This window comes from Danio rerio, chromosome 24 (genome assembly GCF_052040795.2).
Source record: "Danio rerio strain M-AB ecotype USA chromosome 24, GRCz13ab, whole genome shotgun sequence".
In the NCBI taxonomy this organism is placed as follows: Eukaryota; Metazoa; Chordata; class Actinopteri; order Cypriniformes; family Danionidae; genus Danio; species Danio rerio.
The window spans coordinates 39,995,001-40,011,379 of NC_141044.1; the positions used below are offsets into that span (position 1 = coordinate 39,995,001).

Genomic DNA, 16,379 nt, shown 5'->3' on the forward strand with positions numbered 1-16,379 from the left:
TTGTTGGTGGGATGGAGTTCATAGTGTGTAGTTATTAAAAAGTGTTGTCGTTTTTTTTTTTGGAGAAAGTCTTATTTCAGCTAGAATAAAAGCAGTTTTAAATTTTTTAAACCCAATTTTAAGGTAAAAATTATTAGCCCTTTTTAAGCTTTATTTTGTTTCAATAGTCTACAGAACAAACCATCGTTATAAAATAACTTGCCTAATTAACCTAACCTGCCTAGTTAATCTAATTAACCTAGTTAAGCCTTTAAATGTCACTTTAAGCTGTATAGAAGTGTCTTAAAGAATATCTAGTCAAATATTATTTACTGTCATCATGACAGAAATAAAATAAATCAGTTATCAGAAATGAATTATTAAAACTATTATGATTATAAATGTGTTGAAAAAATCTGCTCTCCGTTAAACAGAAATTGAGGAAAAATAAACAAGGGAGCTAATAATTCAGGGGGGAGTTCTAGCTGAAATAAATCAAATAAGACTTTCTCCAGAAGAAAAAAATATTATCAGACATACAGTGAAAATGTCCTTGCTCTAATAAACATCTTTTAGGAAATATTTAAAAAAGAAAAACAATTTAAAGGGGGCTAATAATTCTGACTTCAAATGTATATATATTAGTTTTACATAATTTGCTGTTGATTTACTCACCCTCCGGTCATTATTAAGTTGGTGTACACATATGTCAATTACATAAACAGACTGTCTTAGTTTTCTTACTTTCCCACTGTCTCTTAAAAAAAATAAATGAATAAAATTAGAATAAAATGAATGAATTAAAAACAAACATATCCTTTGAAAAAGAAATCAAATACATTTTTGTTAAACACAGCGTAAAACAATTAGCTCACAAACATTCATTCATTCATTTTCCTTCGGCTTATTCCCTTAATTCATCAGGGGTCGCCACAGCGGAATGAACCGCCAACTTATCCAGCATGTGTTTTACACAGCACGTCTTTCCAGCTGCAATCCAGTACTGAAAAACACCCATACACTCTCACATTCACACACACTTATACACTATGGCCAATTTAGTTTATTCAATTCCCCTATAGCGCATGTGTTTGGACTGTTTTATATTTACTTTATATTTAAATTGTTTTTGTATTTGATTATTTTTTCTAAACATCTTCTCATAAAGGTTTGGAACCACTTGAGAAAGAGTAAATAGTGAGTATTTTTAATGTTTGGGGGTGTGTACTATCACTTTAATGTTCTGGTAAATAAGAAAAGAGCGTGAGAAAATGAACAGCAATTTTGACCTATTGTTTGTTTAATGCTACAAATACTGTAACTCGTAATCCAAAATGAGTCGACTCGTTTCATATCACACACACACACACATCTTCCATGTCTATGTGTCAGGTTGTTAATGTTGCATGTGTATGTTGCATTTCCTGTCTGCAAATATCACAACTTATCATGTAGAAGCTCGTTTCTGAACGACATTACATTAACATCGCTGTTTACAAGCCACCTGAAAATGTAAGCATCTGCGCCATACTGTAAAGGTTAACAAGTAAGTGGCACTGTTTAAAGTTTTAAGACTAGTTTGACAACAGAGTGGTGATCTGTTCTCCTGTTTCAGCACATTCCAGCACTAAGCATCCTGTCATGGTTGTGGTGTTCTGGTCACAAGCCGATCGATAGAGCTTAATTGTGGGTAATGTGAGCTCTCTCTATCTCTAACAGCCCCGCGGTCGATATATACCGGTATACTGCAGGATTGAAGCTTTTTATTGAACGACAACAACGTACACGGGACGCTCATAGCATTACATATGACATAAACAAGGGCTGGGTTGACTAAATATTCATGATTTGTTTCAGCTTTGCTTTTGATTCACAAGCTTGCAATTCAGTTCTACCTATTTGACTCTTTATATATGTGGGTCAAATATAAAATGTAAGCTATAAAATGTAACAAGATGCTTTGTTTTGTACTTATTTATGTGCCCTGTTGGACTATCACACTTACCATGATTTACAGAAGATGCCCACTGAAGTGTCACTCAGTCTAATGATAACACATCGACATCGATAACAGTTCATCAAACCGAGCTTGGCTCAGTCAGAAGCACCGCTGAAAGCCTCCGTCATCCAGGTTAAGTTTCTGGAGGAGTTTATGAGCTCACAGAGCTGGGTGCACCTCTGAAAGGATCTAGTGGAGTCAAACACGGCCCTAAATGTATCAACGCTATTTTTCAGCCTTTATAAAGCACATAATACTGTTTTTTTCACAATAAAATCCTTGTTAGCTATTTAGCAACGAAGCTAGAGTCACCGGGCAGACTGAAGCCCTGCCCATCATGCAAATCTGCATCTGTTCTGAATTTGACGCGCGAATGAAGTGGGGTTTGATGAGCGAATGAAGCAAGTAAACTCAAATGTTCACGCGGCTATTTACGCATGAATATTGTGATTAATCCGTGCGTTCCGCGTCTGGTGTAAACACAGCATCAGGCTGCAGGTGGAACAGACTGCTGTATGAGGACTGACTGGGTCGGTGCTGAGGCGGGGGAGGGGCCAAACCCGCAGCTCATTGAGAAGAGTAGGGACGGTACAGTATGAGCACATGAGAGTCAATAAAAATCTCCAGTAACACACATTAAGGGCTCTGACGTTCCATGCGCAGAGCGCAAAACGCAGGGCGCAAACTCTTTCAGGGTTGTCAGAATCCATATTTGCTAATTTAAGGACAGGATGGCGCATAGTCTAAAATGGTTGAGTTTATTTTCTTAATGAGTTATAGGTGTGTTTTGAGAATAAAGCAATCAGAGTCTCAGGCTTTAAGAGCCTTGCGTCGCGCCATAAGCGCATTTGCTATTTACATGACGTAAAGTAAGTGGAAGTGCAAAAAATTAGCATTTCACAAGCAAACAGTTAACATTATTTTAAACTGAAAACTGTTAAACAGAGCATCTACCGCACGAGAATGAGAGATAAATGATCTACTTTCACTTTCGCACTCGTGAATAGGGAAACCTTTACGCACAGACATCACTTAGCCTATAAAGAATTAATTGCGTTTGTTAAGCGCAAATATTTGTTTTTATTTCTAAATTCATTTTCTATTTCTAAATTCAGTACTAATTTCCAGCAAACGAATAAATGAATAATAATAACAAAATGAGCTCAAAAAACTGAGTTATATCCTAAAACACATGCTGTGCCCCATATGGTCTAAAACCTGCAGGTGGGCAAATCTAAGCTTGTTTTTAATAAAACAAATATACATATGGATATAATAAATAATACTGCTAATAATAATAACATTATACAAAAGCAAATTGTAATGAATGAACTGAAAAAGCCTCCCGAGATGAAGAAGGCATTAAAGCAGTGGATTTTCATATTTATGTAGGCTAGAAAATAATGTTTTGTAATATTTTAATCCTTTATATTTATATCCTATATATATTCTTAATATATCCTATATATATCCTTAATATTTAAATTTTTTCATATGTAAAGATATTTGTGTATTGCTCTACATCTTGTGTGTAGGCTATTAAGCAGTGTGTAAGCGAGGCGCAACTCTGCGCCGGAGTTTAGACCGGGTTTGTTTTGGTCTAATGAAAAATCTATTATAGTTTCTCAAAATAGCAACTCGCCAGCAGTGCGCCTTAGAACGCCTTCCTCTTTAGACCAGAACGCCTATGGACACAAATGCATTTGCTATTTAAAGAGCGTGGTGCAACGCCTCAAAACGACTCTTGCGCCAAGCTGAAACTAGCTAACAACTATTGCGCCGCGCCTTGCGCCACATTGCGCCGGGTGTATGACGTGCTCTAAGTTGCTAGTCGCTTTTTTGAAAAAAAATTTCGCCAAGAAAAGTTGGCAACACTGGGAAGAAATGATCATCCGCGCTCGCAGTTTAACAGTAGCTAACTGAAGTGACTAGCATCATGACGACGATCTGTCACTGAACGTTAAAACGCGCCAAAACCGGAATTTATTATTAAATGATGATATATTACATTAGCAAGTAATAATCATGAGGTTTTATTTTGTAATAAAAATAAGTAAAATCGAAAGCTACGACTTTGCTTTGTGTCAGAAGTAACAAGCCAAGACCCTATTTCGAACAAATAAAGTGAAGACTTCGATTTTAAAAGATATCAGTATCTTCATGCAAATATCTTACTCATTATGTAGTTTCACTTTCACTTTTATTCTCCAGATGCTAATGCAATGGCGGAAGGTAACGTAACAATATATTTATCCATCACGTCAGGGCATCTACATGTGGTTTTGGTATTTGCACATTCCCTTTCTGTTTGTTTGTTTGTTTGTTTGTTTGTTTGTGTTTTATCATGTCATTCACTGTGTTTAACTCTCTTCACTAACACTCATCTCACCCTTCATTCGCCTCTAGGCCGTCAGTGCAGCGCCAGAGTTTCTAATGCGTGACTGAGGGTATGTACATCATCTTTATTTTTACTTTTAAAACCCATTTTGAATACAGGGGAAAGACTTCTTTACGAAGTTTTTAAGTCACAGTATGTATGCAAATCTTTTGTCCTGCAGTGTGATTTGATTTGAACATGACGATGCTATCAAATACCACACATAGCTATCATAAGTAGGCTAATAACGCATAATCATTAACAAAGAAGCATTGCACTGTGTGCATTTAAAGAGAGTTTTGCAATATTTATTGTAATATATGCACAAATATGTTGTACTTGGTGTATACTACAGTTAGTTTATTCTTTAAAACTATTTCTGGTATTATAAGCACACTGAAATGATGGATAACTGAAGGACTGAAAGACAATATGCGTTGATTAAGGAGGTATATTACTATAATCAATGTAAATTAATTTTGTAAGTAAGTTGTTTGATCATAATGTGAGTATTTACACCAAAATGCACATCGTAAATGTTATCCAATATTATTAGTAATAAAATGAATATTAATATATTTACATATTATATTAACATTTTTAATTTTATGTATGTGTTTAATGTTTTGAATGATATTTTAAAATATATGCATATAATTACAACACATAATATACAACCCAATAACTTTAGCACTTGTTTCTGTAATGTCAGGTTTATTTATTTGGATGTTTGAGTTATTCACAAATTATTGTATGTTAAATATTATAAATGGCATTAAGTACACAATCTGTCTCAGTGTGAATGCATGCAGAAAAAGATTTATTGTATGAATTTCATAGTTTATATAATTAGGAGCTCAAGTAATATTGGCATCAATTAAAATAAATATATTTCATATTTTTTAAAATATTATAAGCAGTATTTATAGCTAAATATTGTAAGCATATATATTTATTTCATGTTTCTTATTATTCCTATTTATATTTTATAATATTATTTGAAGTTTAATGAATATTGGCACAGATAAAAAATATAAATACAATTTAATATGTTTTTTTTAATTAAATATACAGTTGAAGTCAGAATTATTAGCCCCATTTAAAAAAAAAATTCTTTTTGAAATATTTCCTAAATGATGTTTAACAGAGCAAATTTTTTTACATTATGTCTGATAATATTTTTCTTCTGGAGAAAGTCTTATTTTTTTTGTTTCGGCTAGAATAAAAGCAGCTTTTAATTTTTTAAACACCATTTTGAGGACAAAATTATTTATTAAAAATATGAAAATAGGTTGGGGTTTGTTGTGCGTGAACTAAAGGGCGGGGAGGAAGGTGGGCACGAACTTAAGATGGCCATGGGGAGCGGTTATGAAGATGGTTGCGCATGCGGTCTGAACCAAAAAGCTGAGTTTTTTGGGAGACGGAACAATATGGGAGATGGGTCTGAAATACTACTGGGAAAGAATTGAGTGCAGGTATGGTCTGCACAACAAACCACCATTATACAATAACTAGCCTAATTACCCTAACCTGCCAAGTTAACCTAATTAACCTAGTTAAGCCTTTAAATGTCACTTTAAGCTGTATAGAAGTGTCTTGAGCAATATCTAGTCAAATATTATTTACTGTCTACATGGCAAAGATAAAATAAATCAGTTATTAGAAATGAGTTATTAAAACTATTATGATTATAAATGTGTTGTAAAAAATCTGCTCTCTGTTAAACAGAAAATGGGAAAAAATAAACAAAGGGGGGCTAATAATTCAGGAGGGGGGGCTAATAATTCTGACTTCAACTGTATATATACAAAATTTAAATATTGCTCTAAGCAAGATCAGGTATGTTTTTTACTAATGTAAATGCAATCAATTTTAATTTCATGTTTTCTTTAGTTTGTGTATGGTTATTAGTTTGTATTGATATTGATATTTATTTCAGACTAACATTTGCATGTTTTATTAGTCAGCTGGTTTGCTGTCACACAAACTTCCGGCTGTTTTAATGTTGTCAGGTGCTTGGCTCTCACACACTCTCCTGTTTCCATTGAGCATCCATCAATCCCATTAAATATATTCACTCTTCCTGTCTTATTCCACCCTCACTAATGCGCTCTGTCTCCCGAGGAATCGTTTTAAAAGCTCTTACTAGACAAACATAATAAAAAGGGTGTGTGGCTGTCTGAACCGCGATGAGGAGCGCAGGAATCCACACACACGGGCTGTTTTTGTTGCTCTGTTGTCTAATCTAGCTGATTAACACAACACAGTGCAGGTTGTGTTTTAGCGAAGTACACCTGCAGTTTGTGTGTGTGTGTGGTCAGGCTGTGAGCGTCCTGTTCTCAGTCTGCATGCGCACGTCCTTTGTTTTAATGTTCAGCTCTTTAGTTTTTTTGTGAGATTTTAACACAGATTTTCTATATGTTTGTAAATGTGGTGAGTGGATTACAAGTGTGCAGCATTTTTACACATACTTCATGTGTGATTAGAAATCTAAAAGTGTGTAAAGATGAGCTTTGATGCTCTTACATTAGCATGAGAGGTAATAGAATTAAAAGGAAATTGTTATTTTGGTTGGTAATAATATAGAGTGGGAGTTGATTTTGTCCATTAATATACATTTGGATGATTAAAATTGTATGTTTACATCTCAAACTCTGTGTTAGATTAATTTGAAAATATTATTGGTTAAATATCACTATGAATATATTTACATTTGCTTAAAATATTAAGTATTATATATTAAATATATGATTTTATATGTATATATTATTATTATTATTATCATAATTATTATTATATATATATATATATATATATATATATATATATATATGTATAATTTAAAATTTCTAAATTCTGCTTTTAAATATTGATATATTTATTATTGAACTAATTCATTTATTTATGTGTTTAAATAATTATTATGTAATTAGATTGTTTTATTTATTCATATATACTTTCACCAGCCACTTTATTAGGTACACTAGCACCAGGTTGGACCCCCTTTTGCCTACAGGCCTGCCTTAATCCTTTGTGGCATAATTTCAACAAGATACTGGAAATATTCCTTAGAGATTTTGCTCCATATTGACATGATAGCATTACACAGTTTCTGCAGATTTTTCGGCTGCACATCCATGATGCGAATCTCCCGTTCCACCAGATCCCAAAGGTGCTCTATTGGATTGAGATCTGGTGTCTCTGCGGGCCATTTAAGTACAGTGAACTCATTGTCATGTTCTAAAAACCAGTCTGAGATGATTTACCCTTAATGGCATGGCACGTTATCCTGCCTGAAGTAGCCATCAGAGGATGGGTACACTGGTCATAAAGGGATGGACATGATCAGCAACAATAGTCAGGTAGGCTGTGGCGTTAACACGATGCCCAAAGTGTGCCAAGAAAATATCCCCCACACAGATTACCTTGCCCATGTCTACATGTCTAAATGCATTGAGATGCTGTCATGTGATTGGCTGATTAGAAATTTGCGTTATTGAGCAGTTGGAAAGGTGTACCTAATAAAGTGGCCGGTGAGTGTATTAAAGTGCTTATTAGGTAACATGTTTCAATTTTATGTATATATTTTTAGCATGATGTTTTAACAACTTAATTAATTATATTGTACGTAAAATAAGTCAGTTTTAGCTATATTTAATGCATATTTGCAACTAATTTTATTAATGTTGTAAATAACACTAATCAGACATTTTACTAAATATATATACAGGTTTAGTTAACACAGAAATTCATTTCACATCAACGTTTTTAGCTCTTGTGAAAATGTGTCGTGTTTGACTGTTAAATTTGTGCACATTGACGTGGCAAAAAATAGAGAAGCGTGTGTGTGTGTGTGTGTGTGTGTGTGTGTGTGTGTGTGTGTGTGTGTGTGTGTGTGTGTGTGTGTGTGTGTGTGAGTGTGAGTGTGTGTGTGTGTGTGTGTTGTGCATATTATATTAGAACTGACTCAGCAGATTTCTGTGTGTGTGTGTGTGTGTGTGTGTGTGTGTGTGTGTGTGTGTGTGTGTGTGTGTGTGTGTGTGTGTGTGTGTGTGTGTGTGTGTGTGTGTGTGTTCAAGCTGTTGTCCTACTTTCAAAGGAAAGTTTTCCTTCAAGAGTATTTTTTTTCTGTGTTCAACCTGCGGCAAACTTTTCCCACATTCACTTCTTCCTCTCCTAAACAAACACACACACACGGAGAAATACAGATCTGACATGTGGGTGAAAGTCGCTGCCAGTCTCTTCACTTGAACGCTTGCTCACAAAAGCCTGACTACTAAACTCTCAAAAACACAAACATGAACACAAAACACTTGATTATCATTAATATTACTGTGCAAAAAAATAAATAAAAAAAAAAAAATTCCAAAAAGCGCCTTAGTTTATATCGGGATTACTGTAACTCTGAGTTTCTTCTGTGTTACAGTTTTAACATAATTTATTTTGGCTTTTAACATTAGGCTCAGGTATTTGGCAAGTTAAAATTATGATTAGTTGCTTTATAGGTGAATTATTAAAACATTCACTTATTAACAAACCATATATAAGTAAAAGATGTAGATGTATGGATTTTGCATCAACTGCTATTTGTGTTCATCTCATGATTACTGTAATTCCGACACGGCGTGTATGCTGCAGACGATCCTGATTATATTACGCATCTGCAGGCTTTATGAGCTCACGGTCAAGCGAAGTGTTGTAGGATGTTCAGGAGGTTGTTGAAGAAAGCAGCCAGTGGTCCACAAGAGCATATCTCAAACAGGTTATTCAGCTTCTTATTACAGGGGAAGTGTATGCTTGCTGGAAAACTCCTGCAGTAATTACTTCATCTCTGTAATTACTTTCATTCAGTCTGTTCTAAAACCCAGAGAGCCGGGTACCAGGAGACGCCTTTATGTAACTCTTTTAAAAATGCTGGACAAGCAGCATCCTTTATTTGTTTACACATTTGATTTATAAACATATATTTGGCCTTGAACCCTAAAGTTAAGGTTATATATATATATATATATTTGTATTCAAATGTAATATATATATATATATATATATATATATATATATATATATATATATATATATATATATATATATATATATATATATATATATATATATATATATATAGTTGAAGTCAGAATTATTAGCCCCCCTGAATTATTTGCGCCCGTTTATTTTTTTCCCAAATTTCTGTTTAACGGAGAGCAGATTTTTTCTGCACATTTCTATACATAATAGTTTTAATAACTCATCTCTAATAACTGATTTATTTTATCTTTGCCATGATGACAGTAAATAATATTTGACTAGATATTTTTTTATACAGCTTAAAGTGACTTTTAAAGGCTTAATTAGGTTAACTAGGCCGGTTAGGGTAATTAGGCAAGTTATTGTATAATGATGGTTTGTTCTGTAGATTATAGAAAAAATATAAAGCTTGAAGGGGCTAATAATTTTGTCCCTAAATTTTATTTATTTATTTATTTTTATTAAAAACTGCTTTTATTCTAGTTGAAAGGAAACAAATAAGACTTTCTCCAGAAGAAAAAAAAATATCAGACATACTGTAAAAATTTCCTTGCTCTGTTAAACAACATTTGGGAAATATTTCAAAAAGAAAAGAAAATCCAAGGGGGGCTAAAAAATATTTAATTGTTAGTGTATCCTTTCTAATAGATATTTTGTTAGATAATTTTGTATATTTTATATATAGACATTCTTTTGTTCGTTATTATATTCATTTAAAATATTACATTAGTGACCTTGGGACCTTGATTTGGAATGTTTTACATATATTCAGTTGAAGTCAGAATTATTAGCCCCCTTTTGATTTTTTTTTTCTTTTTTAAATATTTCCCAAATAATGTTTGACAGAGAAAGGAAATGTTCACAGTATGTCTGATAATATTTTTTCTTCTAGAAAAAGTCTTATTTGTTTTATTTCGGCAAGAATAAAAGCAGTTTTGAATTTTTTTAAAACTATTTTTGGGACAATATTATTAGCCCCTTTAAGCAAATTTTTTTTTGATAGTCTACAGAACAAACCATCTTTAGAGAATAACTTGCCTAATTACCCTAACCTGCCTAGTTAACCTGATTAACCTAGTTAAGCCTTTAAATGTCACTTTAAGCTGTATAGAAGGGTCAAGTAAAATATTATTTACTGTCTTCATGGCAAAGATAAAATAATTCAGTTATTAGAAACAGGTTATTAAAACTATTATGCTTAGAAATGTGCTGAAACAATCTTCCCTCCATTAAACAGAAATTGGGGGAAAAAATAAACAGGGGCGCAAATAATTCAGGGGGGCTAATAATTCTGACTTCAACTGTATATATATGAAATTAATATACATTATACTGATATGTATTAGTGCTATTGAATGATTAATCACATTCATGGTAAATGTTTGCATTTACATAATATATATGCGTGTACTGTGTAAATATTTATATATTTATGTATACTCGTACTGCATTTGCAAACTACCAAATGGATTTTTTTATTTATTCATTCATTTAAACAGATTTAATATACTAAATATATTTATGTTGTGTTCATAATACATGATATAGATTAGTAATTGTTTAGTATTTGTAACCGCGGACTTCAAAACCAATCTTAAGTGTCATTTTTTAAACAAAGAAATAAATTGAGATTCGCACGTTGTCTAAAATATGAATAAATAATCATCTTTATATATGGTGTGTAAGGACAAGACAATATTTGGCCGAAAAATACAACTATTCGAAATTTTAAATACTTAAGTCTGAATGTATCAATGATTTATTTTTATTTTTAATTTTTTTGTCTAAATGAAGTGCTTAGCAATGCATAATCCTAATAAAAAATAAGTTGTGATATAAAAGGATCTTTACTTAATATCTTGATGTTTGGCATAAAAGAAGAATCTATACTTCTGACCATTACAGCATATTAATATATACCATGCAGCATAAAACATATTGCTTTGTTTTGTTTTGTTTATTAGAGTTTCACATCATGAGGTTTTAGGACAATTGGTAAAATCATGTCATTACCTGTTACAAAACTTCAACGATGTCTCCCAAAGGCTACTGTGGTTTCTCCAACAATCTCCTGACTAGAAAGGCTCTTCAGCTTCTGTCTAATTACTGTATGTCGTTCAGTGTTTCTCTGTCTTTACTCTGCTTTACTCCCACTGGTTAACTGAAACACTCCATCGCAAACTCCTACATCACCTCCCAAATATACGAACAAGTGTTTTCTTCAACCAGTGGCAATGTTTGGACGTATATGTGATTTAAAATCTCTTCAAAAATACAATGTATGACGAATTTCATAACTCTCATTTTTCTGTTTTGTCCTGTCTTGTGTGTGTCTGTGTCTGTCTGTCCTTTACGTGTCTCTTCACTTTTTAATTACACATCTATGCCATGTATACTTTTCTATTTCGTTCAATTACCCATAATTTATCATTTTACCCGAACATGTAACGAAACAAACGTAACAATTTGCTTCCATCGTCCATTATTTAACCACAAACATTTGTTTTATGCTATCATTACCGTGGTAAAAAACATAAAGCCACGGGTTATGAGAAATCGCGCAGCCTGAACAACATATCAGGTATGGCGGGGTCGTCCCTGCGTTTGACCCCGATCACCAGCACGCCCTTTGACCCCTACGAGGCCCCGGGACCCCTCCGCCGCTGCCGCTCCCCCATTCCCTCCATTTTGTAGCAGAATAATCACGAGTGACAGAACGACTCAGGAAAGGAGGAGAGAAAGGCAGGATCGCCTCATGCTAGCATTCGTAGCAATAACACTGAGAAATCGTGAACGCATCAGTAGATACTCGCCGTCACAAGCTAGTGTACGGACTGGACTTTAAACCAGAGGACTTTTTTGAGAATGGGAGTTAATGCTTTGTTGTTTTCCCCCATTGCTTTCTTGCTCGGATTTAAAATATATCAAAGTACTTTTCATTCAGATACACTGCTGCTTTCGTTTTTGTGTTGAAACACCGTTAAAATAAGGGTATGTTTACACTACATCATCGTCTACATAAAACTGAAAACGTTTCAGCCATTTATTTACTTATTAAAGGCTTTCGTGTTTGCCGATATAATCATTAAATGTTTAGTTTTTATTAAGTTGTATAATAACGGCTTTCGTGTTTGCCCATATAATCATTAAATGTTTAGTTTTTATTAAGTTGTATAATAACGACTTTCGTGTTTGCCCATATAATCATTAAATGTTTAGTTTTTATTAAGTTGTATAATAACGGCTTTCGTGTTTGCCCATATAATCATTAAATGGTAGTTTCTGTTAAGTTGCATAACAATTTAGTGTTTGCGGACATAATCGTAAAATGTTTAGTTTTAATGAAGTTGCGATTAAAATTTTTTTTCTCAATTTAAATAATATTATTATTTTTAATATAAAATATTTTTTAAAATCAGATTTTTATTATTATTATTTCATTGCCTTATTATTAAACGTTTGAAAATTATAATTTTTTAATAAAAAAATTAAGTTCTTTAAATTATTGTAGTTGTTGCAAGCTGAATCCGAAATTTTTGTTTGTAAATTTCGCACGTAAAAATATTAATTTGACCTCACGTTGTGACAATTGTATAGACACACTGCCTCCGCAACTTTCTTCTTCTTTTTTTTCTGCATCCAAAAAGACGTTTTGACAAAATCAAAATCCAAAATGGCGTTTGAGAATCTAATCCACTTGGTCTCACAACACAAGAGCTTTATGATCAGCAAATTATGGAAAATAAAGACACGGCATACAGTGACTGACTTTGGCAGGTGATGTTATGTGTGACAATTTTTTTGATTTGATTACAAAAAACACAAAGGAAAATTTCAGACTTCAGTGTGCAAAGACCTTTATGCCCAATTCACACGGGGAGTCAGCATCAAAGCTTTATTCACTTTGAATGGGTGACATCAGGTGTTGCCGAACTACATTATCGATCCGTTGGCGTTGCTTCAGTGGCGTTGCTCGCTGCAGAAGTTGGGACTTTCTCAACTTTTTAAGCGTCAACCAAAACGTCAGCCAATCAGATCACTTTATGCAAATACCCCAGCTCAGACAGTAGCCGATTGTGGTCTAATTTCATTGGCTGATGCTGCTATGACGATCCTGTCAGCCCCAACTTCAGACACGCCCTCTTTCAAGAGTTGACGCTGAAGCCCCGTGTGAATCGGGCTTTAGTATTAAGATGGTTAAATTGTAATAATAAATTCTGTATTTTTAATTTTAATTCTTCAATGAATAATCTGTATTTATTAATTTTAATAACTTAATTTTTAATAACTCTTTTTGACAACCCCTTTAGTAAAAGAAATTTGATGTCAAATATTATAGTTACATTTAAAATAGTTAAATTATAATAGTGAGTATTTTTATTTTTTATTTAAAGACTTTAATGAATAATTTTATTTATTTATTTTATTTTTATTTGATCAATTATTTGTTTTAATTAATCAAACCGTGTTTAAAAAAAGTACTAGTTACTATTATAAGAATTAAATCATAATAGTAAATCCTTAATTATTCATTTTAAAGAATTCAATAAATTGTCATATTTTATAATTGTTTCTTTTGCTGCATCTTATAAAATGAATAATATTATGAAGTGCTGGGCAAAAATGTATCACGTTTAATTGCATCCAAACCCAAAAAGTTTGTTTCGACATAGTATATATATATATATGTCGAATATATGATACAAATTATATATCATTTTAAATATCTATGTAACAAAATTGTTTTGTTTAGCTCTGTTTCTATGTATGTCTTTGTATCACATTTACATAATAAATATATATAAATCGCACACACATATTGTCAAAACAAACTTTTATTTTGGATGCGATTAATCACGATTAGTCTTTGCCAATGCAGCACTCATATCATGATACAGCGTTATAAGTGAATAACTTTATTTCAGGAAGTTTCATAGCGCAAGTTTTGCTAAATTATACCGATTTTTGAGTGTAAATACAATGTGAAAGTGTTGACGTCTTGCTCATGTATGTTACATGTTTACTCTGTAGTCTCGAGCAAGTATTTGGCAACCAAAGCAACAAAATTTCTTTATAAATAAACAGACATCGCCACCTACTGGCCTGGCATAAAACAGCATTTTCAGTCAATTTAGTCAATCAGATCAGTTCGATACAGAAATCGACTAACAGCATATTAAAAACGCATCCATTTTTAAGGACGTTGTTGTGTGTAAACATACCCCAAGATGGCATTACTGTGAATAAATGTGATTTACGCAGCAGGATTTTTAATGCAAGAATAATGTACATATGCAATCATAAATCTAATCGAAACACACATAAATTGAAGTGTATCACGCACACATGTATAGATTGTTTATTTATTTGTATTCCTCAGACTGGACTCAATCAAAAGTGCAAGTCTTTGAATCAAAAATAGGATGGGTGAAAGAAAAATCACACATTTTTAATTGCGTTTGTGATCATGGTCATACTTCGTTCTTTGTTTGCATACTCATAATAACACGTTGCCAGATTTCACCTCCTTGCAATCCAAAAACTGTATAAAAAAAGTGGGAAAGTACAATTAATGAGTTTGCCATTGTACAGTGTTTGTGATGTTTTAGTGTTAGATTTTAAGAGGATGGAAAATTGTGCAAACTTTAAAAAATAATGCTCATTCACCCATATATATTTATGTATATGCAAATCATGCACAATATTCCACACTAATTCATAATGCTTCAAACATGCGCACATGTGGTGTTATTAATTTATGATTCATCTAAAGAAGAGGCGAAAGAAGGAAGATTATGTGATGATTTAAGAGCATTCCTCGTTTGTCTTTGTCAATGTTGCTGTCCTGCTGTTGTTTAATTATTATTATCATATTTTGAATGTTTTCAAAGACCAATTGTTTTTGTTTTCAAAAACATTACACTACAGTTTCATTTGTATATGATATATACGTTAAGTGTTACTGTGTTTCTTTTTTTGGATGAATAGAAATAGACTCAAAAAATATGTATTCAGGTCGACGTGACCAAGTGCTTCCAGAATCAAAAACAAAAGAGACGATATTAAGAAAACAAGCCATTTCTGAGAAAATAGGAGCAAAAAAAGAGGAATAATAATAATGACATGTTGCAATAATTGCAAAGTTGTAGTTTATAGGAAACTGTGTGTTATCTAGTTTTTAATCATTAAATGTGATTTAGTTTCCCAATGGAGAACAACCCTGAAACAGTAAATATATCAGTAAGGAGCCATTTTGTTTTAAACATGGTTCCTCTATCATGCAATCCTGGATCCTACAATGTGTTCGGTGTCGTGCGAGATTCAGAATCCCATTATTTCGCTCAATTATATAGGGACAAACTACTCTAGAAAATGCTGGGTTTTGTTAAACAAATGTTGGGTCAAATATGGATAAATGCAGTGTTGGGTTAATTTTGTTAAATTCAAATTAATTTAGTAACTTTGGTGTTTGTAACTTGAGTTTCTATGATAACCTAAGTTTGGTGGGTTAAAAAAAATATCTGGTTAATCAATTTATCATTATTAGATCAGCAAAAAAAAAAAAAAACATATTTAAGAAAGCAAAACCTTTTAATTGCTGACAAAATCAGAAGTAAGTTTTGGATCAGTACGTATAAAATATAAAATAATAAAAAAAATTTAGTTTATTTTATATTATATTTAGTAGTTTCTTTGTTTATATATATTTATCTTTATGTTATATTTATTTTTGTTTTATAATTATTCATTTTTAATATTATTAATATTTATTTTACGTATATATGTATTTTTTTATGTATTAGTATGAATAAATTAGTATTGTACTATTATACTAGTATTTTGAATATTGCTAGAGGGCGTCATGGTGGTGCAGTGGATAGCATGATCATCTCACAGCAAGAAGGTCGAGCCTCTGCTAAGTCAGTTCCTGTGCGGAGTTCTCCCTGTGTTTGCAAGGGGTTTCCTCCGGGTGCTCTGGTTTCCCCCTCAGTCCAAAGA

At 32.6% G+C, this 16,379-nt stretch overlaps 2 protein-coding genes and 1 long non-coding RNA gene across 11 annotated transcripts in view; 2 read left to right on the forward strand and 1 right to left on the reverse strand.

Moving 5' to 3' along the window:
• kcnc3b (potassium voltage-gated channel, Shaw-related subfamily, member 3b) overlaps window positions 1-16,379 on the forward strand; it is a 142,123-nt gene that overhangs the window by 115,340 nt on the left and 10,404 nt on the right. For 4 of the 9 annotated variants that reach the window (XR_015524521.1, XM_087308781.1, XM_087308783.1 and 1 more), the window contains one exon: window positions 4,385-4,425. The exons of 3 other annotated variants lie outside the window; for them this stretch is intronic. Coding sequence is in view for 5 of the 6 variants with exons in the window: in XM_087308781.1 (XP_087164907.1) it covers window positions 4,385-4,419 (35 nt within the window). In the remaining variant the exon portion in view is untranslated. 9 annotated transcript variants of the gene reach the window in all.
• cog7 (component of oligomeric golgi complex 7) overlaps window positions 3,464-16,379 on the reverse strand; it is a 62,042-nt gene continuing 49,126 nt past the window's right edge. Inside the window, exon 17 of the transcript XR_015524597.1 lies at window positions 3,464-3,545. The gene's annotated coding sequence lies outside the window, so the exon portion shown is untranslated. The remainder of the gene's footprint in view (window positions 3,546-16,379) is intronic.
• LOC147831140 (uncharacterized) lies at window positions 7,209-8,693 on the forward strand. The gene is made up of 3 exons (XR_015525407.1): window positions 7,209-8,002; window positions 8,101-8,210; window positions 8,280-8,693. It is a non-coding gene; the product is annotated as an uncharacterized LOC147831140 (long non-coding RNA).